Raw genomic sequence first — 14267 nt, forward strand, 5'->3', positions numbered from 1 at the left:
ATCTATGTAAAATGCATTAGTCATTCATTATTTTTTATTGGTGCATAGTATTTTCTAGATATACTACATTTTACTCATGCATTCATCGGTTAATGCATATTTGGTTTGTTTCCAGTTTTTGAATAATGCCGTATGACCATTTGTGTACAAGTTTTTGTGTGGATGTTTGTGTGTTTTCAAGAATTCAGAAAGTCAGAATTCTATCAGATAAATTTAACAAAGAAAGTGAAATAATTAAAAAGAATCAAGCAGAAATTCTGGAGTTGAAAATGCAGTTGACATACTGAGAATGCATCAGAGTCTCAACAGCAGAATTGATCAAGCAGAAGAAAGTTATAAGCTTGAAGATAAACTATTTACAAATACACAGAGGAGACAAAAGAGTGAAGCACACTTAAAAATCTAGGAAAAAGCCTCTTGAGGGCAAATCTGAGTTATTGGCCTTAAAGAGGAGATAGAGAGAGATGGGGTACAAAGTTTATTCAAACCTAGAGAACTTCCCAAACCTAGAGAAAAATCTCTGCATTCAACTACAAGAAGATTATAGAACACCAAGCAGATTTAACCGAAAGATGACTACTTCAAGGCATTTAATAATCAAATTCCCAAAGGTCAAGGATTAAAAAAAAAAAAGGATTCTAAAAGCAACAAGAGAAAAGAAACAACATACAATAGAGGTTCAATATATCTGGCAGCAGACTTTTCAGTAGAAACCTTACTGACTGAGAGAGTGGCATAACATATTTTAAAAAGTGCTGAAGGAAAGAAACTTTTACCCTAGAATAATAGTATGCCCAGTGAAAATATCCTTCAAACATGAAGAAGAAATAGACTTTCCCAGACAAACAAAAGCCAAGAGATTTTATCAGCACCACACCTGCCCTGCAAGAAATGCTGAGGGGAATTCTTTAATCAGAGAGGAAAAGATGTTAATGAGCAATAAATCATCTGAAGGTACAACTCTCACTGGTGATAGTAAGTACACAGAATATTACAGAACTGTAACTGTGGTATATAAAACTACTGTCAAATAAAAAGACCCTGATGACCCAGTCAATAATAATAACTAAAACAACTTTTCAAGACATAGACAGTACAATAAGATACAAATAAAAACAACAGAAAGTTTTAAAATGGGGAGATGAATGTAAAGTGTACAATTTTTATTAGTTTTCTTTTTGCTTATTTGTTTATACAAGCAGTATTGTTATCAGCTTAAAATAATGGGTTATAAGCTGGTATTTGAAAGCCTCATGGTAATCTCCGATCAAAACACTTAAAAGAGATACACAAAAAATAAAAAGCAAGAAATTAAGTCATACCACCAGAGAAAATCACCTTCCCTAAAAGGAGGACAGGAAGGAAGTAAAGAAGGAAGAGAAGACCACAAAACAACCAGAAAACAAATAACAAAATGGCAGGAGCAAGTCCTTATCAATAATAACATTGAATGTAAGTAGACTAAACTCTTCAAAAGACATACAGTGGGCGGATGGATAAAAAACAAGACCCAATGATCTGTTGCCTACCAGAAACATACTTCACCTATAAAGACATATACAGACTGAAAATAAAGGGATGGAAAAAGATATTTTATGCCAATGGAAACCCAAAAAGCAGGAGTTATTATACTTATATCAGACAAGAGATATTTCAAGACAAAAACTCTAAGAAGAGACAAAGAAGTTCACTGTCTAGTGATAAAGGGGTCATTTTAGCAAGAGGATATAGCAATTGTACATACATATGCACCCAACATTGAGAACCCAGATATATAAAGCCAATATTAGTAGAGCTAAAGAGAGAGAGATAGACCCCAATACAATAATAGTTGGAGACTTTAACACTGCACTTTCAACCGTGGATAGATAAAGACAGAAAATCAACAAAGAAACGTTGAACTTAATCTGCACTGTAGACCAAATGGATCTAATAGATATTTACAGAACATTTTATCCAATGGCTGCAGAATATACATTCTGCTTGTCAGGACATGAAACATTCTCAAGGAGAGACCATATGTTAAGCCACAAAACAAGTCTAAAACATTCACAAAATTTGAAATAATATCAAGCATTTTCTCCGACCACAATGGAATAAAACTAGAAATCAATAACGAGGAATTTTGGAAACTATACAAACACATGGAAACTATATCAATATGCTCCTGGATTACCAGTGGGTAACTGAAGAAATTAAGAAGGAAATTGAAAAATTTATTGAGACAAGTGATAATAAAAATACAACATACCAAAACGTATGGGATGCAGCAAAGCAGTACTAACAGAAAAGTTTAAAGATCAGAGCAGAAATGAATGAATTTGAAATGAAAAAGTATATACAAAAGATCAAAAAATTGGTGGTGTTTTAGAAAAGATAAAATTGAGAAATCTTTAGTTAGACCAAGGAAAAAAACCAGAAGACCCAAATAAGTAAAATCAGAGATGGAAAGGAGATATTGCAGAAATTCAAAGGATCGTTAGTGGCTGCTGTGAGCAACTGTATGCCAATAAATCCCCCTTGGAAAATCTAGAAGAAATAAATAAATTCCTAGACACATACAACCCACCAAGATTGAACCATGAAGAAATCCAAATCCCAAAGAGACCAATAATAAGTGATGAGATTGAAGCTGAAGTAATAAAAAGTTTTAGAGCAATGGAAAGCTCAGGACTTGATGGCTTCATTGCTGGATTCTACCAGACATTTAAAGAAGAACTAATACCAATTCTACTCAAACTGTTCTGCACAATAGAAAGGAGGGAATGCTTTCAAATTCGTTCTATGAAGCTAGTATTGCCATGTTACCCAAACCAGACAGAGACACATCAAAAAAAGAAAACTACAAGCCAGTATCACTGATAAGTGTTCATGAAGAAATCCTCCACAAAATAATGGCAAACTAAATTCAACAATATATTAAAAAGATCATGACCAGGTGGGATTTATCCCAGGGATGCAAGGATGGTTGAACATACACAAATCAATGAATATGATATATCAACAGTATGAAAGATAAAGATCATGATCATTTCAATTGATACTGAAGAAGCATTTGATAACATTAAACACTTGATGATAAAACCCATAAAAATCTGGCTATAGAAGGAACGTACTACAACATAATAAAAGCCATATATGATGGACCCATAGCTACTATCTTTCTGAATGGGGAAAAACTGAAAGCCTTTCCTCCTAAATCTGGAACACAAGGATGCCCACTTTCACCACTGTTATTTAGCATAGTACTGGAGGTCCTAGCTAGAGCTATCAGACCAGAAAAAGAAGGAAAAGGTATCCAGATTGGAAAGGAAGAAGTCCTTCTTTGCAGATGATCTGATCTCAAATTTGGAAAAACCTAAAGATTCCACCAAACAACTATTAGAACAGATAAACACATTCAGTAAAGTTGCAGGATACAAAACCAATGTACAAAAATCAGGAGCATTTCTAGATGTCAATAGTGAACAATCTGAAAAAGAAACCAAGAAAGTAATCCCATTTACAATAGGTACAAATAAAATTAAATATCTAGGAATTAACCGAAGAAGTGAAAGATCTCTACAATGAATACTGTGAAACATTGATGAGAGAAATTAAGGACAGCGGCCAAAAAATGTAAGCCTATTTTCCGTTCATGGATTGGAAGAAGAATCAATATTGTTAAAATGTCCATACTCCCCAAAGCAATCTGCAGTCATTGCAACTTCTATCAAAATATCAATGACATTCTTCACAGAACTAGAAAAAACAATCCGAAAATTTGTATGGAATCACAAAAAGACCCAGAATAGCCAAAGCTGTTCTGAGCAAAAAACAAAACTGGAGGAATCACGTTACCAGACTTCCAGTTATGCTACAGAGCCATACTGATAGTTACCAAAACAGCATGGCACTGGCATTAAAACAGACACAGACTAATGGCAGAGAATAGACAATCTAGAGACAAATGCATACATCTCCAGTGAACTCATTTTTTGACAAAGGTGCCCAGAACATACTCTGGGGAAAACCAGTATCTTCAATAAATGGTGCAGGGAAAACTGGATATCCATATGCAAAAGAATGAAACTGGAACCCTATCTCTTGTCACATCCAAAAATCAAATCAAAATGCATGAAAGACTTAAATCTAAGCTCTCAAACTAAGAAACTACTACAAGAAGACATTGGGGGAAGCTCTCTAGGACATTGGACTGGGCCAAAACCCTACAAGCACAGGCAACCAAAGCAAAAATGAACAAATGGGATCACATCAAGTTAAAAAGCTGCTGCACAGCAAAGGAAACAGCAAAGTGAAGAGACAACACAGAGAATGGGAGAAAATATTTGCAAACTACCCATCTGACAAGGGATTAATAATGAGAATACATAAGAAGCTTAAGCAAATCTATAGGAAAAAAATCTAATCTGATTTTTTAAATAGGCAAAAGATCTGAATAGATATTTCTCAAAAGAATACATACAGATAGCAAATAGGTATATGCAAAGATACTCAATATCACTGATCATTGGAGAAATGCAAATTAGACCTACAATAACATCGTAAAATGGCTTTTTTTTTTTTTTAACAACAGGTAATAACAAATGCTAACGAGGATGTGGAGAAAGGGAATCCTTGTACACTGTTGGTGGGAATGTAAATTGGTACAACCAGTATGGAGAACAATTTGGAGGTTTCTCAAAAAACTAAACATTGAGCTACCATATGATCCAGTAATCCCACTGCTAAGTATATACCAAAAAGAAAAGAATCTGCACTCCTATGTTTATTGCAGCACTGTTCACCATAGCCAAGATTTGGAAGCAGCTGAAGTGTCCATCAGCAGATGAATCAATAAAGAAAATGTACAGGTGGACCATAGAGTAGTATTTAGCCACAAAAAGAACAAGATCCTGTCATTTGCAGCAACACAGATGAAACCGGAGGTCGTTATGTTAAATGAAATAAACCCGTCACAGAAAGACAAACATCACATGTTCTCACCTGTGGGAGCTAAAAATTAAAACAATTGAACTCATGGAGATAGAGAGTAGAGGGATGGTTGCTAGAGGCTGGGAAAGGTGATGGGGGAGTGAGCCGGAGAGAAGTGAGGCTGGCTACTGTGTACAAAAAAAAAAAATTGAGTAAGATTTTTTTTTTCAAAGTTGTGTCTATTCAGGGTCCTTTGCATTTTTCTACAAAGTTTGGGATTGGCTTTTTAATTTAAAAAAACTCTGCTGGGGTTTTGATATGGATTGAGTTGAATCTATAGCTCAATTTGGGGAAAGTTGCCGTCTTAACAATATTGAGTCTTCCAGTTCATGAACATAGTGTATTTCTCCATTTGTTTGGGTTCTAATTATCTTTTTTTTTTTTTTTTTTTTGGAGACAGAGTCTTGCTCTTATCGCCCAGGCTGGAGTGCAGTGGCATGATCTCGGCACACTGCAGACTCCACCTCCCAGGTTCACGCCATTCTCCTGCCTCAGCCTTCCGAGTAGCAGGGACAACATACAGGCGCCGACCACCACGCCCGACTAATTTTTTGTATTTTTAGTATAGATGGGGTTTCACCGTGTTAGCCAGGGTGGTCTTGATCTCCCGACCTCGTGATCCACCCGCCTAGGCCTCCCAAAGTGCTGGGATTACAAGCGTGAGCCACCGCACCTGGCTGGGTTCTAATTTTCTTAAATAATATTTTGCAGTTTCAGGGTATAGAATTTCTACTTCTTTTGTTAAATTTACTCCTAGGTATTTTATTCTTTTTGATGCTGTTGTTAATGGAATTATTTTCTTAATTTTCAGGTTGTTTGTTAATACTTAGAAATACACTTGTTTTTTAATATTGATTTTGTATCCTGCAACCTTGCTAAGATACAAGTTCACCTAATAGTTCTAGTAGCTCTTTCCATAGAGACTTAGGATTTTCTAAATACAGGATCATGTTGTCTATAAATAAAGATTACTCCTGCTGTCTCTGCTGAGGTTATTTTTTTATTTTATTTTTTAGTCCGGCTTATGTCTATGTAGCTTAGTGGTTAGCCAGTGATTTCCACACTGGTTATGCTTAGATACCTTAAATTTGTAAGGCTTCCATGATTTCTGGTATTGGAAACTGAATTTAAAGTTGCCAGTAGTTCTCAAGTTTCCTTGGCTTTTGATTTTCACTGAACTTTCTTCCTGCCCTGTCCCCTACCCTGCTTCCCCTCCTAGTATGTATGTTATTTCCCAGTCGGCCATGGATATGTGAGAGTTTATCTGAGCCCTTATTTCCTGGATCTCACTGTTAAATTTCTTTCCATTGTACTAACTGGGGCTACAACCTCAGGCAAGTAAAGCTGTGTGTTTTCCTGTTTGTTCTCTTTTGAATTTCCCACCTTTAACTGTCAAACCATGGATTTTCATTGTTCCTTTTCCTTCTTGCCTATACCCTCCAGTTCCAAATTGAGTCCATATCTTTTGACAGCAAGTAGCAAATCATCTAATTATTCTGTCAGAGATATACTGGTAAAATGTAAGTTCCCTCCAGTTGATTGGGGTGGACATTGGGAGCAGTCCCAGGCAAGAAGGCCATAGACCTTTGCCATTCTTACTGAAAACTCTAGCTTTTTGTTTTGCTTTGTTTTTTTAAAGAATAATTGTCCGCCTTTGGTCAGTATCTAGTGTTCTTGAATGGTTGGTTTTTTCCAATTTAACATGTTTTTTATAGAGAAGATTTGCCACCCTCTTTACATCACTATTGGTTTGCAGTTCCTTCTTGTCATTTTTTATGGAAGATAATTGATTGCTTTTTAGGTGATATAGGAATGTGTGTTCTTCTGCCTGGCCCATTCACTCTACCAGTATGGACTTTTAAAAGGACTTTGTTATGGAAGTAATTTTTTCAATATTGCTTCTGGACAGGACCACCTAATCCAGTTTCCTTATTTGACAAATGAAGGAATTTGGCACTGGAGAGATTGTATAGCAGATAAGTTAGTGGCAGAACTGAGGATATTAACTATTGGAACCTTAAAATTATAGTATCTTTTTTCTATACTCTTCAAACTTTATTTTTAAGCTATTGAAATACCCTTATCCTTTTTTTCCCCAAGTCAGGTCTCATATGGAAACCAGTTCATGAAAGAGATAAAAATTGACCTTGCCCTTGTTGAGGCAGATGCTTGGTCTCCTTTTGCTCTCTGAGGCTGCTCCGGCTCTGGGGAGCACTGTAGACATTTGTAGTATATAGCTAGGAGTTGGTCTTTTTGGGTTCATAGCTGTAAAATGAGATACATGAGGGAAGGAAGGAGAATAGATACTTTTTAAATTTCCTTTTCGTCTCTGAAGTTATTCGATTCTGTGGCCAGAATCAAGCAGTCATGCCCTTAGAACTATAGTACCTTTCCCAGGATTCCAAGAAAACACCTACGTTGAGTCTTAAAAGATACATGTGATTTTGGGGGCACCTGTTGGGTGTAGTGTGGGAGTTGGGTTACCCTTATCAGGCAATCAATCCAGTTAAATAGACTTTTGAGAAAACTTCCACATTTGGAATGAGCATAGATATTAAAGTATGTATTAGAGAGTTGGGGGTGGGGCATGGAGACATACCCGAAGAAAACAGGTAGTTTAAGAAACCAATTTGATTAATACATTTGCCCTTGATCTGTGTGTTTCTGTGTGTGTGCATGTGGGTGCAGTGCATGTTAAGTTCATGTGTATTTCTTTATTTCCAAGGTTCAAATGGTTGTCCTGATCCTGATTTAGTATTGAAGTTTGGTCCTGTGGACAGCACATTAGGCTTTCTTCCCTGGCACATCAGATTGACTGAGATTGTGTAAGTAATTAAAAGTGTACTGACTTTGTTTAGATTCAGCAAGTGTTTCTTGAGCTCAGCACTATACTAGATCTGGTGGGGATTTCCAAAGAATTATAATACTGGATCTTTTACGTCAGTTATTTCACAGTGTCACAGGTAAAATAAAGTCATACATAAATGAGTTAGACACAAGAGAGCGTATAGTTGTGCAGATGTTTGGTATTGCCACTAATTACCTTAGGAGATCGGGAATGAGACATCATTGTAAAGGGTGTGGCTTGATCCACGGATATATAAAATGGGTACAGTTTTCATATTTAGAGGAAAGGCGAGAAGAGGGGAAAAAAGAAAACTTGGGGCGTGTTTTAAAGAAATAAGAAACTAGCCACACCGGAGCGGACAGTGTTAGGCAGTAGCATGAGATGAAATCATATAGTTCAGAGGTGTCAAGGTTCACAAATCTTTAAATGCCAGCATAAGGAATGTTTATAGTGGTAGGCAGGCAATAGGAAACCTGTTGAGCCTGTATATTATGTGGGAATGGTGATTTTGGAAGGTTTGTTTAGTAGCTTATGCACTAGAGTGGATTGGATTTGGGAAAGGATGAGATTAAAAAGACAAGTGAAGAGGCCATAACTATAATTTAAGGGAAAATACATTGAAAAGAGTGAAATTGCTTATTTAGAACAGTTTAGGCAAACTTTCTATGAAGGGCCAGATAGTAAATATTTTAGGCTTTTCAGGCTATACAGTCACTTACAACTGCTCCTCTCTATTGCAGCTATGCAACTCTGCTGCTATAGCTAAACAACCAAGCATGATATGTGAACAAGCGTTGTGACTGTGTTCTGATAAAACTTTATTTACGAAAACAAGTATCAGGCTCCTAGGCTGTATTTGCTGACCCTAATTTAGAATAAAGGAGAGACATAGTAGCCTTAAAATATATTTAAATGCTGGGTCTTGGAGAATACTACAAATTCTCTCTCTCATGACAAGTATTTACCAAGTATAATTGCAGGCCTAGCACTTTACTAATTGTGATAAAATTAGAGAAGAGATGAAATGACTCCTAAGTTTTTAAGCTTAAGTGACTAAGTGATTATGATATTATTGAGAGGAAACCAGAAAGTAAAGGGAATATTCAGTTTTGAAGGGAAGATGCAGATGATTTTGAGGCTATAGTCTATTTGGATGGATATGCTTAGTGTAGGACAGATAACGATGTAGAATTGATGCTTGAGTGAGAAGTCAAGGCTAAAGATGTATGTTTGGGGATCATGATAATCTAGGAAGTAGTTGAACCTATGAGAATACAGAGTATCTCTCCAGAGTGTACGAAGGGGTCCTTTAAGCTTGCGGGCAGGAGGGACAGAGTTTCAAAAAGAGGAGAGGACATGCAGCATGTTAGAGTTGGAAAGGACGCTAAATCATCTGGTCCTACCTTCTCATTTTATAGGTAAGGAAAATAGGGAAGAGACATTGTTCAAGCTTGTCACAAAGTGAGTTAGAACCCGGGTCTCCAGACTCAGAGTTTCTTTATGGTGGGAGTATGTTTCTCTTACCTGGTTTTCTCCAAGAGTTTTCAAGTCATTTCAGGTGGTCTCCAAGTATGACAGCAGTGATGCCGTGGACAGTTGGGAGTGGTCTGGAGGGAAGAACAGAAGGATTTTGGTTTGAATCTTGACTATGCAGCTCAATAATGTGACTTTGGAAAGTTATTTAAACTCCTCTATATTTGTACAAAGGGCATGTTAATTTGGAGCTGAGAATTTAAATCTGATAATGGACAAGATATGAAGCACATAACAGGCTCTTCCTTTGACCTATGTACATGTCTGTGATAGCTATATCACATTATACTGAGGTTTGCTTTGTATTTGTGTACCCTTTACGAGACTGAGCACTGTGATGGCAGGGAAAATGTGTTAATCATAATACAGAGAAGGGAAGGGTGGGGTTCTGACAGAACAGACTGAGAAATAGCAACAGAGCTTCTGAGGCATTGAGGGCTAGTGGCACTATGTTTATTGAAGAGTTGTAGGAGATGAGGTTGATTGAAGGGGTAAGATGAGGAAGACTTAGGAAAGTTGAGAGTTTGAGGATGTTTGAAGCAAGCTTTAGCAAGAAGAATGCATTACATTTGTTCTTTGAGCATATTATTTCAGAGACGTGAATAAGACTTATGGTTGATAGCAGAGATTAATAAGAGATGATGAGGAGTTAGAAGTGGGTGACTTGTTTCAGAATTTCTGGCAGTCAGAGGAAGGATAAAGAAAAGTATAGCTAAAGACAGGCAGGAGTCCTTTCAAGGTAGGTTTGTTCACTCTTTTTTTGTGGTGCATGTGACTATGGGACTCTGTGACTCTTCTGTTCTGACCAGGTGTTTGACCCTGATACTATTTGGAATTCCCAGATTATATTTGGAATTCCCACATTATAAAGCTACATAAATTACAGATGTTTTTCATGTTACTTATTGAAAATTAATAGTTACTTATAATATAAGAGAACCCTCTGATCGTGTATTCAGTCTATCTTTAAAGTGCTTATTTTCACACTGTAATTGCCCTTGAGTAATTGGAAATGGTGGAGATAAGTGTTGATTTATAGGTTGCTCACAACATGGCTACAATATTCATCGCGTTTGGATGCTGTGTAGCCCTGCCCAACATTAAGCATGGCATATTAATTTTTTACTTGAACTCTTTCACAACGAGCTGAACAATCTTAGTAGAAATTGTTTGGCGTATTCTGCTTATAATTTACCCTCAGAGCAGAGGGAATACCTATCTTCCATGAACACTCGTCAATGAACAGTGACCACTACCCCTCAGTGCCTCAGAGGCTCTCTGCTATTTCCCAGTCTGTTCTGTCAGGGTCCCACCCTTTTAGTCTCCATATTATGATTAAGACATTTTCTGTGCTTGTCATGGTGCTGTCTGGTAGAGGATAATTTGGTGTATTCTATTTTTTTTTTAATTTATTTATTATTATTATACTTTAAGTTCTAGGGTACATGTGCATAATGTGCAGGTTTGTTACATATGTATACTTGTGCCATGTCGTGTATTCTATTCTTCTTTTTGTTCCTTATCTTCTGGTTCCCCCCTACATTACATACAGTGTATATCTAATTGCTTTTTTCCCCCCTGTATTTTCTTTTCAGCTCTTTGCCTTCCCACCTAAACATCAGTTATGAGGACTTTTTCTCTGCCCTTCGTCAGTATGCAGCCTGTGAACAGCGTCTGGGAAAGTAGTGGTCATTGGTTGCATAATTTGATTTGAGGCTTATGGAGGAAAGGACCCAAGCGACTCTGATGTTTACAAAGCACCTATGAAACCCTGTACACACCTAGTTCATAATCCTCATAATTTATCAACAAACACAAAAAAGTGTCTTACTTGAGAGTGAGTGTGTGTGCGTGTGCGTGTGCACGTGCACACATGTGCACGTTTGTATGTATGGAAATAAACTTATAAATGGGGACGTATCGGAGAAGGAAATACATAGACCTACAACTTTGAGCAAATAGCAGCAATGTTTTAGGAACTGAAATGTCACACTTAAAGTCTTCAGCCCAGCTACTTCCCTATTTTTGTGGGGAGCAAAGGGCCTGATTAGAACAGTTCTGGTTGTGTTTGGCGGGAGGGGAATAATTTTTGTTCAGTCCTTCTTAGTGACCAAACTTTAAGTTTTAAGAATAATATATTGACTTACTGAACGGGAGCATTCTGAGTTGAAAGGAGCTCCAGAGGAGTGGAGTTCTGTGTTGCTCACATGTTAAAAGCTTGCTCACCTTCAGAGCAGAGGAAATACCTGTCTTCAGATATCCGTCCATTTTCATCTCTTAATTGTAGTCAAAAGTATGACTTGAGAGTATTGCTCTGGTGTCTCTATTCTGGGTTATGAAGATTATTTGAAAAATAACTCTTACCACATTGAAATGCAGACTTTTAAAAATTTAAATATTGGATTAGGCAGTCAAAAAAACCAAGCATAAAAGGTCAATAAGTTGTAATCTTGATAGTAAAGGTGGAACACTAACTATAAATGGAAAGAAAGTTTTGATTTCCTTTTTTGTTTGATGGGCAGTATGCCATATTATACCCAAAGTTGGTTTAAAAAATATTTCCATCAACTATTTTTTTAAAAATAAACATTTGAGGGAAGTTACCAAGGCAGCTTTTTTCCTCAAAAGTAACCTGTTCCTCTTTGGAATAGCACATTTTAGGGGCATGGTTAATAACTGAGATTTTTACTCAGTAAATCCTGGTGGTTACTGTGTGTAAAATATCTTTAAGTAAGATTGAAGGCCTCTGTGGGGAATAAAATATTACCAAAGTCTATAAAAATAAATTTTACATGTTCTCTTTTATGACAGAGCAGCACTGGTTCTGTTATTTTTAAAATGAATAATTGATTTCTTGATAGGTGTTTAATATTTCTTCCCTCACTGCTGATTCTTAGATAGAAACCATTCTTGATATTTGATAGACTGTTTTCAGAAAACCCTTATCAACAAGTGTACAATACTTATCTAAAACTGTACATTTAGAATGGAGCAGTTCAATACTAGATCTCAGAAGTTTGGAAAATAGCAAAGAAGACTGGATTTGGAAAGGATGGTCTACAGTTGCTTGTCAAATTCTGAAGCTATGAAGAATAAATGTTTTAACTTTGGATTATGAAACCCCATTTATGATTTTTTAAATACACTTGAAATAAAAATGGTTAAACTAAATTTTGGTCCAGTGACGTTACTTTGCACTGCATAATCCATTATACATTGTACGACTTTTTTGTTTTAATTTATTACTGAGAGTTTTGTGTGAAGCTACAGCATATCTAATCAGAGAATTTCTGATTCCTTATACTGTGATTATGTTATATTGAGGCATTTGTAATGCAGCTTAAGACTGAATTTATGCCTTTTGTAAACATGATAGGTATAAATGTCTTATAAACATTCTGGAGTATGTATAGCTTTAATGAATGAAATTTAATGGACCTGATTAAAATGAAGGGATTTAATCTTTGTTAAAGTGAAGTTAGTCAGATTACCTACTGGAATATAGCCCAAGCCACTAAAGGTTTAATATTTGCATTTTTCATGCTTTTATTTTCTCCTTCCATTCATAAGTATATACTTGAAAGTACATTTGTAGCCTATGATTTGAGTCTCTTGAAGTTCTAGGAGGAGGCAAAGTATAAACTACTAAGATTCTGTTTTCAGATGTAGTCATTCCAGAACCTTCTCTTTATGAGTTCACCTGCTAGTACAATCTCCACAACTTGAATGGCATTGTTTGTTCTATAATTCCTGCCAAAAGCACCACAAGTTGTACATCATCAAACCTCCCTTTGCACTCCCAAGAAGAACTGGTAATTTTAAACAAAAGTATGTGTCTTTATTTATATTGGAAAATACTGTCTTTGAATAGTTTCTTGTTGACACTCCCCACAATGGAAAAATTACCAAATTTAAACCTGTTTTATGAATGGCAGCTTGGAGCATAGCAAGAAGTTGGAGGATTTGAATTCCATTCCCAGTTCTCATTGTGTTTTGTTTCTTAAAACTGTAATAATCGGTTACTGTTATAAAGTTTAAAAGGTGGTTTTAATGTGATTAGCAAATTCTGGTATATCGTGACTAACACTTAAGAATGCCTGTCTTTGAGAGGAAGGTGTTATAATATTAATGAACAGTGCCAAATACACTGTGCATATCTACAATTTAATCTTTGAATGTATGTTACCGGATTAGCTCCCTCCTCCTGTGTGATGGTACCATGCATAGAGTCAATCAAATCCTTGTGATGTTTTGTATGGACTTTGACAACATGTAAATAATGTGTAAAGCAAGTTTTTATGATTAAGGAATCAAATTTATTGAATTTTATTATTGAAAGTTGAAACTTAACATGTATGAACAAAATCCAATAAAAGAATATACTCTTTTCTTTGACTATAGTATTATGTGAATGCTACATTTATTCTGAACACTTAGGGGCTGCAAAAATGTAATAAGAAATGCATATGACTAGATAGCAATAGTGTTTTTTTTAGATGGTATGCTCTTGATTGAAATATATTCTCACTTTTACCGGGTTAAACATTTGAAATCTTACAATGTTACTTGCTTTTTGATAGATAATAGTGAAATAAATTCAGCTTTGCCGTTGCTAGAGTTGTCAAAATTCCACAGTAATTAAAATTTGAATTTTCACCGAATATGAAATTTCCAAATTAAAAACGTATTATGTGTACCCTTTTAAAAAGGAATGTGATAGTTCTTGTCAAATGAGGAAATTTAAAGGTAAAGGTTATGGTTTGTCTTATGCTGCATAGACTATTCACCCCCTAACTTGAAGGTCTAGTCATAAGACAATTGTTTTTTTGTGCATGGTTTTCATCTAAAATTAAGTTTACCAAAGGTAAATAATTGATTACTAGGAACTGCCTTTAGCAAAAATTACTATAAA

General features: G+C 35.9%; 1 protein-coding gene across 1 annotated transcript in view; it reads left to right on the forward strand.

Moving 5' to 3' along the window:
- NUS1 (NUS1 dehydrodolichyl diphosphate synthase subunit) overlaps positions 1-13755 on the forward strand; it is a 34464-nt gene extending 20709 nt beyond the window's left edge. Inside the window, exons 4-5 of the mRNA XM_005551674.4 lie at positions 7700-7799; positions 10951-13755. Of these exons, the coding sequence (XP_005551731.1) occupies positions 7700-7799; positions 10951-11041 (191 nt within the window). The 3' untranslated portion in view covers positions 11042-13755. The remainder of the gene's footprint in view (positions 1-7699; positions 7800-10950) is intronic.
- Positions 13756-14267: the final 512 nt, after the last annotated feature.

The sequence above is a fragment of the Macaca fascicularis genome, chromosome 4 (genome assembly GCF_037993035.2).
Source record: "Macaca fascicularis isolate 582-1 chromosome 4, T2T-MFA8v1.1".
In the NCBI taxonomy this organism is placed as follows: domain Eukaryota; kingdom Metazoa; phylum Chordata; class Mammalia; order Primates; family Cercopithecidae; genus Macaca; species Macaca fascicularis.